Genomic DNA, 12,970 nt, shown 5'->3' with positions numbered 1-12,970 from the left:
TTTGGCATAATGTGAGGAATGATAAAATCATAATTTTGCTTTGCAGCAAGCCCTGTGGTCAGAGTAAAGTCCAAATCGCCTTCAAGTTGCAGTCGATGACGTCATCACGATTTGGGTTTGAATTTGTTTTTATTCCTACTGGGAGGCTCGAACTAGACTGAATTTCAATTTCTGTAGTCTTACCACACTTTTGAACTCTGATCGCTAAGATTTTATTGGTTGGAATGCTTATATCAAATGTTATTACAATTTCTTTGAAATTCGGATCCCAACGAATTGCATAGTGTGAGCCGGGCTTAAGTCACACCTAATTCTTTTTGAAACACCCCTCCCCTGGAATTTATGTTTGATATTGACAGGCAAGAGTCGTTCTTCCTCCGCCCGTACATCATCTTTGACGTGTCCGATGGAAAGGAATCTATGCAGGGAGAGTAAGTAGATCAATTTTTATTCTTCAAAATTTGCAACATCTGAATTGTCTTTTGGTGTCATGTGAAAAAAAAAAGTAAATTACTTTGTAGGACTTCTGCTTATTGTAGGATACTGGACACTTTCTCAAATCATGTACCATAAAATTGTGGGGTGTACAAAATATGAATTTTGAGTCTATGGGAAATAAGTGTTCAACTGAAGAAGGGAGATGAGCTCCATTACACATCAAATGAAACAGCAAACAGAGAGAAAAAGAGGAAGTGAACTCGAGAGACACAGGAACGGAACAGAACTGAACTCAATGAAGTCTGGTAGTGCTCTGATTTATTATTATTAGAAAGGCTGCTTTGCCTCACTAAAGCTAAGATCATATTACAGAATAATAATAATAATTGGCATTTATATAGCGCTTTATCAATCTACGACTGTTCAAAGCGCTTCACAATTATTATTACCCGGTCACTGGATTCATAGCATTTCAAGCAGCCTGTCAGGCGCAAACATGCTAAACCAACCACAATGACGGTTGTTTCCTACCGGTACCCAATTAGCACCTGGGTGAGAGTGGCAAAGTGTGGATTGACGCCTTGCCAAAGGACGCTAGACCATGGTGGGATTCGAACACACGACCCTCTGAATACAAGGCGAGAGTCAGAATTAGCATATATTCAAATTAAGAAATAACAATCAATCAAAATAAGATGAACAGTGGAACTAACTAAAAATGTAGGGCCCGTATTCTGAACCAAGGTTTAAATTAAACCCTGGTTTAAAGTTGTGGTTTAACTATGGACAGCCAATTCGGGCACAAATCCCTAACAGTACACATTCCATTTATTCACTCATATTACACCCAATTTGTTCATAATTGTCTGGGAATAATAACTGAAGTATTTTTCTTCATCATGAAAGCAAATAGAAGCAAAATAGGTGTAAGAAATATACAATATAAACAGAAGTTTTGAATTCTTGGCTCCCCATCATTAGGAAAATTCTCATCTAAACTATGACACCCCAAATTTGACTTCCTAACCAGATCACAAACCCTTCCCCCATCAGCAATCCTGTGCGAGAATGGTAATCCTTAAACAAACACACACTCGCCCAGATGTAATCCACCTTCCCCCAGGAGAAGTGACCATCTATAGGTGGTTTCAAACCGCCTCGATCACAAGAATCCCCGTTAAATTACGAGAACTTTTTTAGGCTGAAAAATACCCATTAATTATTCCTGCATTCACACCGCCCTGAAACATACCCTTCGGGATAAGTTCCTGAAGTTACGAGCATGCGCAGTATGGTCTGATAAGCAGCAAGGCGCGAAATTCAAAATCACTAGCCCAGCAGCAACCCATGCACGGCGCCGCACCCAACGACACGCTGGGCTAAAAGTTCCCGTAATTTGCTTTCAGACCGCCAAAATACCCACGACCTTAGAAAAATCCCCGCGAAAGTTCTCGTAATTTCGCCAAGTACCTACTATTTATCGGGTATTTTCTTTCGGGGATATTACGCGTAGTTTGCTTTCACACCGCCAAAATACCTGGTATTTTCTGATCAGGGTAAATTTCCCGATCAGAGAATACCTGGAACTGGCGAACTTCGAGGCGGTCTGAAACCACCTATTGCCTGGCAGTACTGGCTGGGAGAGAGGAAGAGAGACATGCAATATTCCTGAACTTCTGTTGTTTTACTTATTCTAATTTCACCAATTGTGGGTCATTTTGCATCGTTGAAAGTTCCTTTTTGATGTCCATCTAAATTTTGAATCGTTTCGGATATGCCAATATCCTAAAACAAATAGAATACAAATTAATTATTTATAGATTTCTGTCAGCCAGGAAGGTCAAGGAAGCTCTAAAAAGTTTGTTAATACTTTTACGTAAGATGGACAGCTGCAATCCAACTTCACCCGCTGTGGTCATCATTGGTTGCTGTGTGTTATCAGCTCTTATCAGCTGTCAGTCCACCCCTTCCGAGTTTAAATGAGAGAAATGAATCTCTCCCAAAAACTGAAAGTGGGGTGTCAATACCCCACTTTAGCTCCCATTTTAATAACATGCAAGGCAATGGGGTTCCTGTGTTATAAGCTGGTGGGGTATTTTTAAAACGGAGGAAACACGTCATGATAATTTGAGCACAGAGTTAGACCAAGGTCTAAGTTAAACCTGACTTCAGAATACGGGCCTAGAAATCTTATTCATAAAAATAACCAATAAGAGTACATGGAGATGTGTAACATGGTGGGATGATTATGTAATAAGAATGTTGAACAAAGAATCGGATGTGGGAATGTAATGAATTAACACATCTCAGTAGCAAAGGAAAGACTTGAGAAGCAGGTTGAAATTAAGATGGAAATGGATGACAACAGAAGCATCAAGAATGTATAATGTTGAACTGTACACCAAACCTGGAACTGTAAATAACTAAACTATAAAAGGAAACCAAATGTCAAAATAAAAGTCTCAATAAGGACTCACCTCTTTACATGTCATCAATTGCAAATTGTGTACGTGGGACAATATTCATTGCAAGTAAGGGTATACAATTCATATAAATATAAAGTAAGTGCATGACATCATTGGCTCTTATTTCCCTATCCCCATTCATATACATATACAACATCTGCAACTGTTGTGTGAAAATAAGCACAATTTTAAGATGTCATAACTTTCTCATCTTTTGATTTTGATTTAATTTCAGTCTTATGCTGTTTTTATGATTCTCTGTTTCTTAACATTCTTTGTGTGGACTTGACCTGTTAAAAGCAAATTATGTCAATTTTTCTATCAGAAAACCCCTTGACTTCTCTTTTCCCATTCACTTACAGATCAGTTGTCAACAAAGCCGAGGCTTCGTTCATTAAAGAGCTAGTATGCAGCTTCTCTGGAAAGGAAAAGTTCAGCATTGGGATAATCACCGACTCCGATGGTCAGAGGGATCTCCTGAAAGAAATGCTGGAAGGGTGAGGATGAAGCCAATTTCTAGTTGGCTCTTGATTGACTTTTGACAAATGACCTCGCCCATTTTTCATGAGGAAGAGCACTAACACTTCCAAATGAAGATGTTGTGTAAGCTTTCCTAGCAGAGCGGTCAAATTCTTAGAAAGAAAGGCCTTTCATAGACCTGGGCTCCGTAACACAAAGATTATCGATCAATCGCTAAATGAACTGACCAATCAATATCAGTGTTACACGCGCATATGGTTTAAAATACTGACCAGGAACCAATCAGTGCGGTTCTTTCATATTTTCAATTCATCGCAAACCTTTGTGCTATGGAGCCCTGGTGTGTGTTTCGTAAAGCTATTTGTGAAGTTACTCATGGCTTTATGCATGACTGGAACATGTTCTTAGGTGCAAAGACAACTGCAGAGGGATATATCATGTACTGCAAGAAAGGGTCACCATTCAAGCGTTAAGTCATTCCCGGTGACTGGGATGGTACTGGTCAGTGATCAAGTTTAGAAATTTTTGGAAATTGGAACTTTGGAAATCGCTTTTGGCTCATTGACTATAGTTTGGGCTACTGTCAAAGATTATGAACACTTTGTTACTCTTCAGCTTGGATGTGATGAAATGAATAATCATCAATCACAAATGCCTGTCAGTGAATTTGACATTTGTCTTCTTGATTTTCCCGGAAATGAACTTTTACTGCCCATTTGCAGTTATGACTGTGATAAGGCTTGTTAAAGATTGGTAAAATATAATGGAACAATAATAAAAATATTGAGTGGAGGGGTTAAAAAGCCGCCCCCTGTCTTGGGCTAGATAGGGTTAAGACTAGATTTTGAATGAAATCTGTTGCGGAATACAGGCTAGAAGCTTTATTAATCATTATCATACTTAGTATTAATTATTATTGCTGGTTTTTTTTATATCAAATTATAGGCAGGAAATTCATAAGCCACTTGTAGGAACCCCGATAGACTTCTTTGGCTTAGAGAAAGATGTCATCATTTTGTGTTGCACGAGAACTGGAGGAACACCTGATGATCATGGGTTAGTATGTACATACAAATCACTGATATGATGATGGTGATGATGATGAAGGTGGTGGTGGTGGTGATGATGATGGTATTGGTGTTGGTGGTGATGAAATAAAAAGAATAACAAACGTTTTACTCTCAGAAATAAATTATGCCTTCTTTTCTGACCTAGTTAAAAAGTAATAAAGTGTATCATTGGAATGTCGGATGATAATCTAGTATAATTAATGTTATTGACCATTTACCAAATCTTTATGTTGGCTTTAAAACCAACATTTGCTCCTTTGTCTTAAGATATAGGGTTAGAGCTGCAAAGGGGTTTTATTTTAGGTTTTGGGTTAGGTTTAGGATAGGGTATATAGTGTTTAATCCAGGGTTGAAGTTGGGGATTCCATTAGTGTATAGAATTCACAACAGCATTGTCGCCGGAGCAAATACCAGCTTACCATTTGCTATGTCCCTTTACAAGGTATCACTTGATAATCGTTTTATCATTTGAAGTCATCATTATTATCCTTATCCTTTTCCTTTTCAGATTTTTGATGAACAAACAGGTACTGAATCTTGTGTTGACCAGAGCCAAGTTTAGTCTCATCATTGTTGGCAACATGACAAGAATGAAGGAGGTATAGTGGAAAGTGAAAGAGTTAAATAAAACGTTTCAGAAAAAAAAGTATTGAAATTTGTTTATTTTCAAGTTGTCCAATTGCCAACTTGTCTACTATCATTTGGTCTACCACCAGTTTGTCCACTTACAACAAGGTCTACACGTACTTTCAATTAGTCTAATGCCATTCCGTCTAATAACCAGTTGGTCCAATAGCCATTAGTCCATATACCATTTGGTCTACTTGGACAAAGTGTTAAATCGTGCAAAATAATGAAAATGAAATGGATATTAGACCAACTGGTTATGAGACGAAATGGTCATAGACGAAATACCAAAGGTTTGTTAGACGAAATGTTGATGGACGGAATGGCCTTAGACTAAATGAAAGAAGACCATGTGAGTGGACGAGTTGGCAATTTACCATTGAAATTTGTTTGGTCTCATTGTCTTTGTCAAATGTCACTTTGTTTGTTGGGGGTAAATAATACCTCTTGTTCACTTAATAGGTTATTGCAATCTGGTCTACTATCACTTGGTCTGATATCTCTGACTAAATTCATTGTGGTTCATGATTCTTCATATCAGTATAGATTGATCTCACTATCTTTCGAGGTTTCCAAAGTCTAGGGACAAAGGCCATAGAAGCAGCTATGTAAAATGATATTTGGGATCTATAACTATTATGAAATTCTCCATAAACTTTTCTTTTTCATTTTTTTATTATTATTCATGTAATTAAATCTTGCTATAATTAAATAAGGATTAATTGTGACTGCATGCTGTGCCCGTAATGTTTTAGTATCCCCTATAATCTCCATAATGCCATAAATCTTGACAGAGTTCTTCATTGATTTGTCTGCAGTTTGCCAACTGGAAATACCTGGTGGATGATGCTACTGGTAGAAAGCTTGTCTTCAGGACTTCCAAAGCAACCTACAGGGAAGATGCACAGAACTGCAGAGAAAGACATTCCCAAGCCAGTACATTTAGGAAGCGATCAGAGTCACACACTCCAAGGTCTGAATTTCGAGGATCAGCAGCTGGACACCAGCAGAGAGTGGGACAGCCTGGACTTTCTTTGACTAAATCCGTGGGAAGAAGTTCACCGGGAGACCAAACAAGATTGGGAACCGCTGGACGTTCTCCATTGACTGGATCTAAAGTTCAGGTATTGCCGGACCAGCAGACATGGAGCTGGAACGGACTATGTCCGACAACTGAATCTGAAGCTTCGCAGAGAAGAGAACAAGCAGGACCTTCCAATGGAATGGAGCTCGTTTTTGAGAGCAGACACAACCCACCTCATGAAGGGAATCCCGCCTATGGTAATAGCCAGGGTCCAATGGAAGAAGAGGTGTTGACCCCTGCAGTGGACTTCTCTGGGCATCCTGACATGGACTCTGGAAGCCGGTCATCCGAGGCATTGTTCAATGAAGGTAGCAACTCCATGATTGAAGAACATGTGCAGCATAATCGGAAAGTAATTGTTGTGGATCAGCCTAGGGCTGTGGAAGTTCCGTGCCATGGACAGGAGGAGAAAAGACGATCAACACTTAGACAGGTTTCCGTTGATAATGACAAAGGTTACAGGGGGAAGAGGCGTGTGAGCTTTAATACAGCTACAGAAGATCATCAGAGACCAGCAAAGGTACCAAGGACGAAGGACTCTGCCCAAGAGACATCCTCTCAGATGAACTCATCCACGAGTAGCGATTATCCACAAACATCCAGAGGCTCTTTTCAACCCAGGGGCATCCTAAAGAAGCCGCGGGAAGCCATATCAGCAACAAGTCTTGGGAACGGATTGAGTACAGACCAAGACAAACCCAGCAACACCCATAGTCCTCGAAGACGGAGAGGAAATGGCTCTAGTTACATTCCAAATCACGGGAGTGATGACAGGGAGAATTTGCATGAGATCGGCGTTGGTTTGAGGAACAATGAGAGGATTTCAAGAAAGGGAAAAAGTATAGGAGGTCGCACTTTCGGTAAGTTCAGACCTCAGAGATCAAGAAGAAAAGATAATAATTTCAGGAGTAAAATGAGACCTTCTGGTGAGGATGCTGATGCAGAAATGGCCCAAAGTCATCAAGATTTACATAGTAATTCAACAGGACAATATCAGAGCCATGGAAGCAATCGGCAACAAGAGCGTGTAGATCAGTATCCTCAACCCCTGTCCCATTCACATCATTCGCTTTATGAAAGACCAGAGAATAGAAGGAGTGAAGGGAGACATTGGAGTGAGTCCACCAATGGGGGAACATTTCAAAGTCGGTTTGTTTCACATGGAAATTGGAGGGGCCGGTCTTGGAGACGGGATAATAATCAGCAGCGAGGCAGGTCGGACGAACGATCGCAACGTCAAAGCCGTCAAGAGCCACCGCCAGAAAGACATCTTGAGAGATTGGAATCTCTCGACCGACTTGCCACCGATCCTGCACAACCAGAAAGACATCTTCAGAGATTAGAATCGCTCGACCGACTTGCCACCGATCCTGCGCAACCAGAAAGACATCTTCAGAGATTAGAATCGCTCAACCGACTTGCCACCAATCCTGTGCAATTAGACCCAACGATGGAGCATCACAGATTAGTCAACCAGGCATCTGGCGGTCGCTCTACCGAGCTAACGGCACCTCTGCCAAATGTAAGAAGAAGGGTCAGGTGTAACCCTGTCAAAGATAGCCAGATGGATTATCAAGATTGAACCCTCCACAGTTCATAACCTTTCACAAAACCTTGTCATGGTCTACTGTAACAAGCTACTAAAATGAAGCGATCGATTGGCTAAGGACAACCTCATATTCCTGCCGATATGTAGATAGCTAGATTGATAGAGAGATAGGAAGATTAATAGATATATATATATATATATATATATATATATATTATATAAAAATACACACTGTTATGCAATAGTTTTAGTAAGGGTGAAAAAAAGGACATTGCTGCCAATAAAAGGTGTAAAATATGCAATACATCCTACATTATTACTTTGTATGTATTCTTGTGTACCTATACATATTTTGGGGTAAAAACATCAATTTTGGTGCCGTTTTGTCCTGGAATCTATTCATGAACTTTTCCTATTAACTGTACTATGCAATAAAATGCCTTTTACTTGTATTTTTTACTGTTTTATAGTGGAGACTGGCAAAACAATAATGTGAAATGATAAATTTATATGGGTTAATATATGTATCACAGAGATCATTGAAACAAAGTGGTTTGCATCATCGCAAGACAGTTGCTTTTTTCCACCAACTTTGGAAAGCCTTCATGTTACAGTGGGCTGAACATGGCTACTGATGATGATGATTATAATGATGTTTCTTGTATAACGCACATTACTACCTTGCTTTCACTACGTGCTGAGGAATATAGACGAGAGAAAAAGTGAAGTAAAGCTTGTTTGGAGACTGCTTAAAAGTGTCTTAATTGATATAATGTTTAAAGAAATAATTTTTTTTTTAATGTATTACACGTGGATTGTGTTCCAAATGTTTAGAGGTAGCATAACCTGTTCATGTGGCATTGTCATTGTTGCAAGCTACTGTGATGCAGTCAAGAGCTTCCCTAAGTCCAGTGTACTCCATGGAACTAGTCTGCAGGCACAGACCCTGATTGGAACTTTGATCAACAAGTGTGCCTTCACGCAAAGACAAGCACATACAGAACTTGCTGTTCCAATACAGGCATGAGTAGGCTGCACATTCAGACCCTTAACTCGAGTGAAGGGTTTGCCCAGCAAACAATATGACCAAGTGTGCGCCAACCTACAACGAGCTGCAACTGCGACCCGCTTTGTTGCAGTAGGATCGCAAACCAAATCTCAGACATTTGACATGTCGGATCTTTCTTTCCAATCAGATTTTGTCCTAGATGATGACGTCATGGCCAGTTTGCTGCGCTTCAATCTGTAGTGCAGACAACATACGAGCGAATGAAGAGGCGCCATGAGATACAACGTGGCAGAGCTGTTGCAATGTGTTCGCTGGCCTGTGATGTGATTGCACTGAGATTGGATTGGAATATGTTGCAATTAGATTTTAATTCAATCGCATTGCATAGTGTGCGCCGAGCTTCATTGTCAGATCTGTAAATATAATTCATACATACTACAAAAACCAAAGAAACATGAGGAAGTGTGACTCCATCAGCTCTCTCATTTGCATATCATCCGTGTTATGCATATATCACTCTGTTTTGTAAACATAGGGGGAAGTTTTGAAATGTCACCTTAATTCTTCAGCTTAAATATGCTTGTTAGCTTTTTGTCTATGTATTCAAATAAACTTCTTTTTCAAGGGGTGGACTTGATCTCTAAATTTTGTGGGCAAAATTCATTCACTCCCACATGAACACTGTGCAGTACGTATGTCGTTTTCTACGGATACATGTATATATCATATTGTAAAAGAACTAAGCCACAATATACTAATGACTTGTATGTATTATATCACAGTTACATGTATGGCAAAGATGGGCCCTAAAGAAAATTTCTGCTGCAGGGCGAACTTGCCCCACCCCGAGGCAAGTTTGCCTGTTCAACGGGGCGAGTTAGCCCATGAGGAAAAACAATATATATAGAGAAAGATTGAAGTTGTACCAGAACAATTTTCTTTGTTATAAATATAATGTTTTGTTTTGTAAATAACTACACTCAAACACAAAATGCCTTCTCACCAATGTAATGGTATGATTATTCTAGAAGTACTTTTTTTGTTTCTTTTCTACATTAAGATGCCAATGTTTAAAGTGTCAAAATTTACCCGATGCATTTTCGAGGGGAAATTATTAATGTAGTTGTATTAATACTTTAGATAATTCTTTTACTTCTCTATACTCATGCATAAGTGTGTAGAAGGGCTGAAATTTATCAAAATGTAATTTTGAATTCTGAGTATTATTATTGTTGTTATAAAGTACTTTGAATCAATACTGTTTTATTTTTTCTTACTTTTCTACGTTATGTGATACATGCTGTATAAAAACCGATTATGATTATCATTATTAGAAGTTCTTGTATATGTTAGGCTTTAAATTTGTATTAAAAATATTTCACAACTCACTTCAGGTGTGGAGCGGTTGGTGGTGGGGGGGGGGGGGGGGAGGCGGAAGGTGCGGGAGTGTACCCCGTAAAATTTGATATCTAATGGTGCACCAAGTAACATGCCCCAAATGGCTTGTCAAAGTTTTGGGGAGATGAAATGTCCTTTATTTTGGACCGATGACCATTGCTTTTCAAATTTTCCACACAAATTTGCACCCTGTAAAAGTCTATGAATCCGTGCCCAAAAAAGGCCATATCTTTTGAATGCTTAATACTATTGGGATGGTACAGTACTTGGGGAGTATCTCACTATCAATTGCCGATCAATTTTCTATAAAACTTTAAAGCCCTCATTCACCATGAATGATTTTAAATGATGCATGAATAGTATGACAGCTTTTAAATGGCGATTGGAAGCTAAATATTATTTCAGTTTTCTTAATCAGCTCATGGGTTTGTACAGAATCCATAAAGTTACCACTGAAAGTATTTTTATCAGGGATTAAAATTGGACAAGGGCTTGAGGTGAATTCTCCCCAAAATGATCAAGAGAGCCCTGGAAAATAAAAAAGAGCCCAGAAAATCCTCATTCACTGCAGTGTAATGTATTCAATTCCATAAAATATATACGGCTGACCCCCTCTATGTGGGACCTTCAAGAAATTTTCTGTCTTTGATTTCTGGATCTTTTGACAGTCTGTAATATTCTCAAATGACCATGACTTGGTCAGTTAATGAAGTGGGGCAAGACTTGAGAAAAATGGGGGTCGGACGTACGAAAAGGTTGATCATTTTATGGAATTGCCCTGCAGTGTAATGTATTCACTGTTGCATATAAATTTACAGGGTAGTCTGTGTAGAGTAGCCCCTGTAAATGATTTTCCCCTGGTTTGTATGCTCAGTGTAATTGAGAAATATGTGCCAAATGATTCCAGTAGAAAGTGTGGATTATTGCTGAGTAGTGGGACGAAATAAATATGGCATTCCAGCCGTGTGTTGGGTCTTTTTCACAGCAATAATAATGCTTTGTCCCACATGTGCTTAGCTGTGGAAGCTATCTACAGATTTTTTCAGTTCAAGCAAATGTTACTTCAGTACATTTTCATGGAGCGTGCTGTGTTTACTAGCAGAAAGCCATAACTCTCAATTTGCTAGAAAAGTATGTCTACTAAGTAGAAAGTGATTAAAGATCATATTTCTTAAAATTACATTTTTTGTTGTTGATGCTTTTTGCATGTCAATTTCAGGAAGTCTCTTGAAAGTACTTGGTATTGCTACTATCTGAAACTGAAATATTTTTCTTCACCTTTTTGTTTACAAAAGCATTTTTATATTGTGTATATATGTGTCATTCCCAGTATTTAGCAGGCTGACTGGTTCTAGCTTCTCCTTTCCTTCTAAATTTTTTTAATTCAAAGTGTACACCACCTGAACTGGTTTTCTTTCTTTAGAAGAGGGAACAAATGCAAAACACTATACATGTAGTTTATGATAAAAATGATATGCTTCTGAATAGATTATTTCAAAGTTTATTATATAATTATTATTATGCTCATGATTATGACTGTGAGTGACTGTGTTGTTATTAGCTTGATAATTTTTTCGCAATAGATTCCCTCCAGTTCCCTTTTTTTTATAATGTACATTTCCATTTCATACAGTACATAATACATTCTTCCAGTTACTATGAAAAGAAAATTTATGAAGGATTTTGAAGACTGCTTAAAGATAAATGCCAGTTGTGGTGACGATTTCAAAATGAGTTCGTACAGAATCCAATAAAATATGACCACCAAAGTGTCTGTTTGTATAAATAAAAAATATGTGCCAAATGATTCTGGAAGAAATTTCATAATTGCTGAGAAATTAGCAAATAAGCACGGGATTCGGGTTAAGCGTCTGGCTGACATTCAAAGCAGTAATAATACACTGTCCCACGTGCGCTTATCTGTGTTGGTGATCTTCACATTTTTCAGCGTAGATTTCACAAAGTTCAGTTTATGTAACTGTACCAGATCTAGATCCTTGATGATATAGTGACAATTAAACCTGGTTTTACTGACTTTCTCGTGAAATCAGTGTTTACTGCAACTACTTTCTTTTATCTTTAAGATTGAATGTTTTTTGTTTTGTTTTTTTAGGGGGAGAGGGGGCAAATGATATGGAGATAAAGAAAAAAATCAATTTCAAAAGGGATGAATAATTCTGTTGCTAATCGTATACATTTGAGCATATGCCTCTCCTGTGAATTGATTTTTTTTTTGCAATGACCCGGTTCATACTACATGTACATTACCCTTGTAGGGTCATTCATACATGCCAACTCAGTTCCGCCAAGTTCCGCAAAACCTAGCAAGACATTGTATGGTCAGGGTTCCCAGCTTTTCAAGAAAACAAAATTCCCTGATTTTTCTGTGATGAAGTTGAAAAATTCCCTGATAATTATTGAAACCCATTCCCAGTTTCGCAAGTTTTCAAAATTCCATGATTTTTCTCTCATTTGAGGTATTTCTATCAAATTCCCTGATTTTTCCCTGACTGGAAGAAGTAAGTAATTTTCCCCGATGGGCTGGGATGAAATTTGTTTGTTGGAAGTATTCATATGAAGTTGCAACTAGATGTTAAGAAAATCATGATATATGATTAAAAAAACAAAAAAGACTTTATTTAGTAAAAGCAGATTGAATCTCCAAGGTGTAATTTTGTTCTTAGTGATGTCAGGCATACATGTAGATAAGAGCAATGGTGATAATGGTGGTGGTGGTGGTGATGATGACGATGTTGATGATGAAATGGTGATGATGATGGTGATACTGATGACAATGGTCGTGATGACGATGATGATGGTGGTGGTTTAGGTAATACATGTTGAGGAAGG

General features: G+C 38.4%; 1 protein-coding gene across 1 annotated transcript in view; it reads left to right on the top strand.

Annotated features, from left to right (window-relative positions):
- The window catches only part of LOC129282427 (uncharacterized), a 40,981-nt gene extending 33,144 nt beyond the window's left edge, over positions 1-7,837 (top strand). The window contains exons 18-22 of the mRNA XM_054918326.2: positions 360-431; positions 3,266-3,400; positions 4,329-4,439; positions 4,962-5,052; positions 5,899-7,837. Of these exons, the coding sequence (XP_054774301.2) occupies positions 360-431; positions 3,266-3,400; positions 4,329-4,439; positions 4,962-5,052; positions 5,899-7,746 (2,257 nt within the window). The 3' untranslated portion in view covers positions 7,747-7,837. The remainder of the gene's footprint in view (positions 1-359; positions 432-3,265; positions 3,401-4,328; positions 4,440-4,961; positions 5,053-5,898) is intronic.
- The last annotated feature ends 5,133 nt before the right edge of the window (positions 7,838-12,970 follow it).

The sequence above is a fragment of the Lytechinus pictus genome, chromosome 19 (genome assembly GCF_037042905.1).
Source record: "Lytechinus pictus isolate F3 Inbred chromosome 19, Lp3.0, whole genome shotgun sequence".
In the NCBI taxonomy this organism is placed as follows: Eukaryota; Metazoa; Echinodermata; class Echinoidea; order Temnopleuroida; family Toxopneustidae; genus Lytechinus; species Lytechinus pictus.
This window is presented reverse-complemented; position numbering and strand designations above follow the sequence as displayed.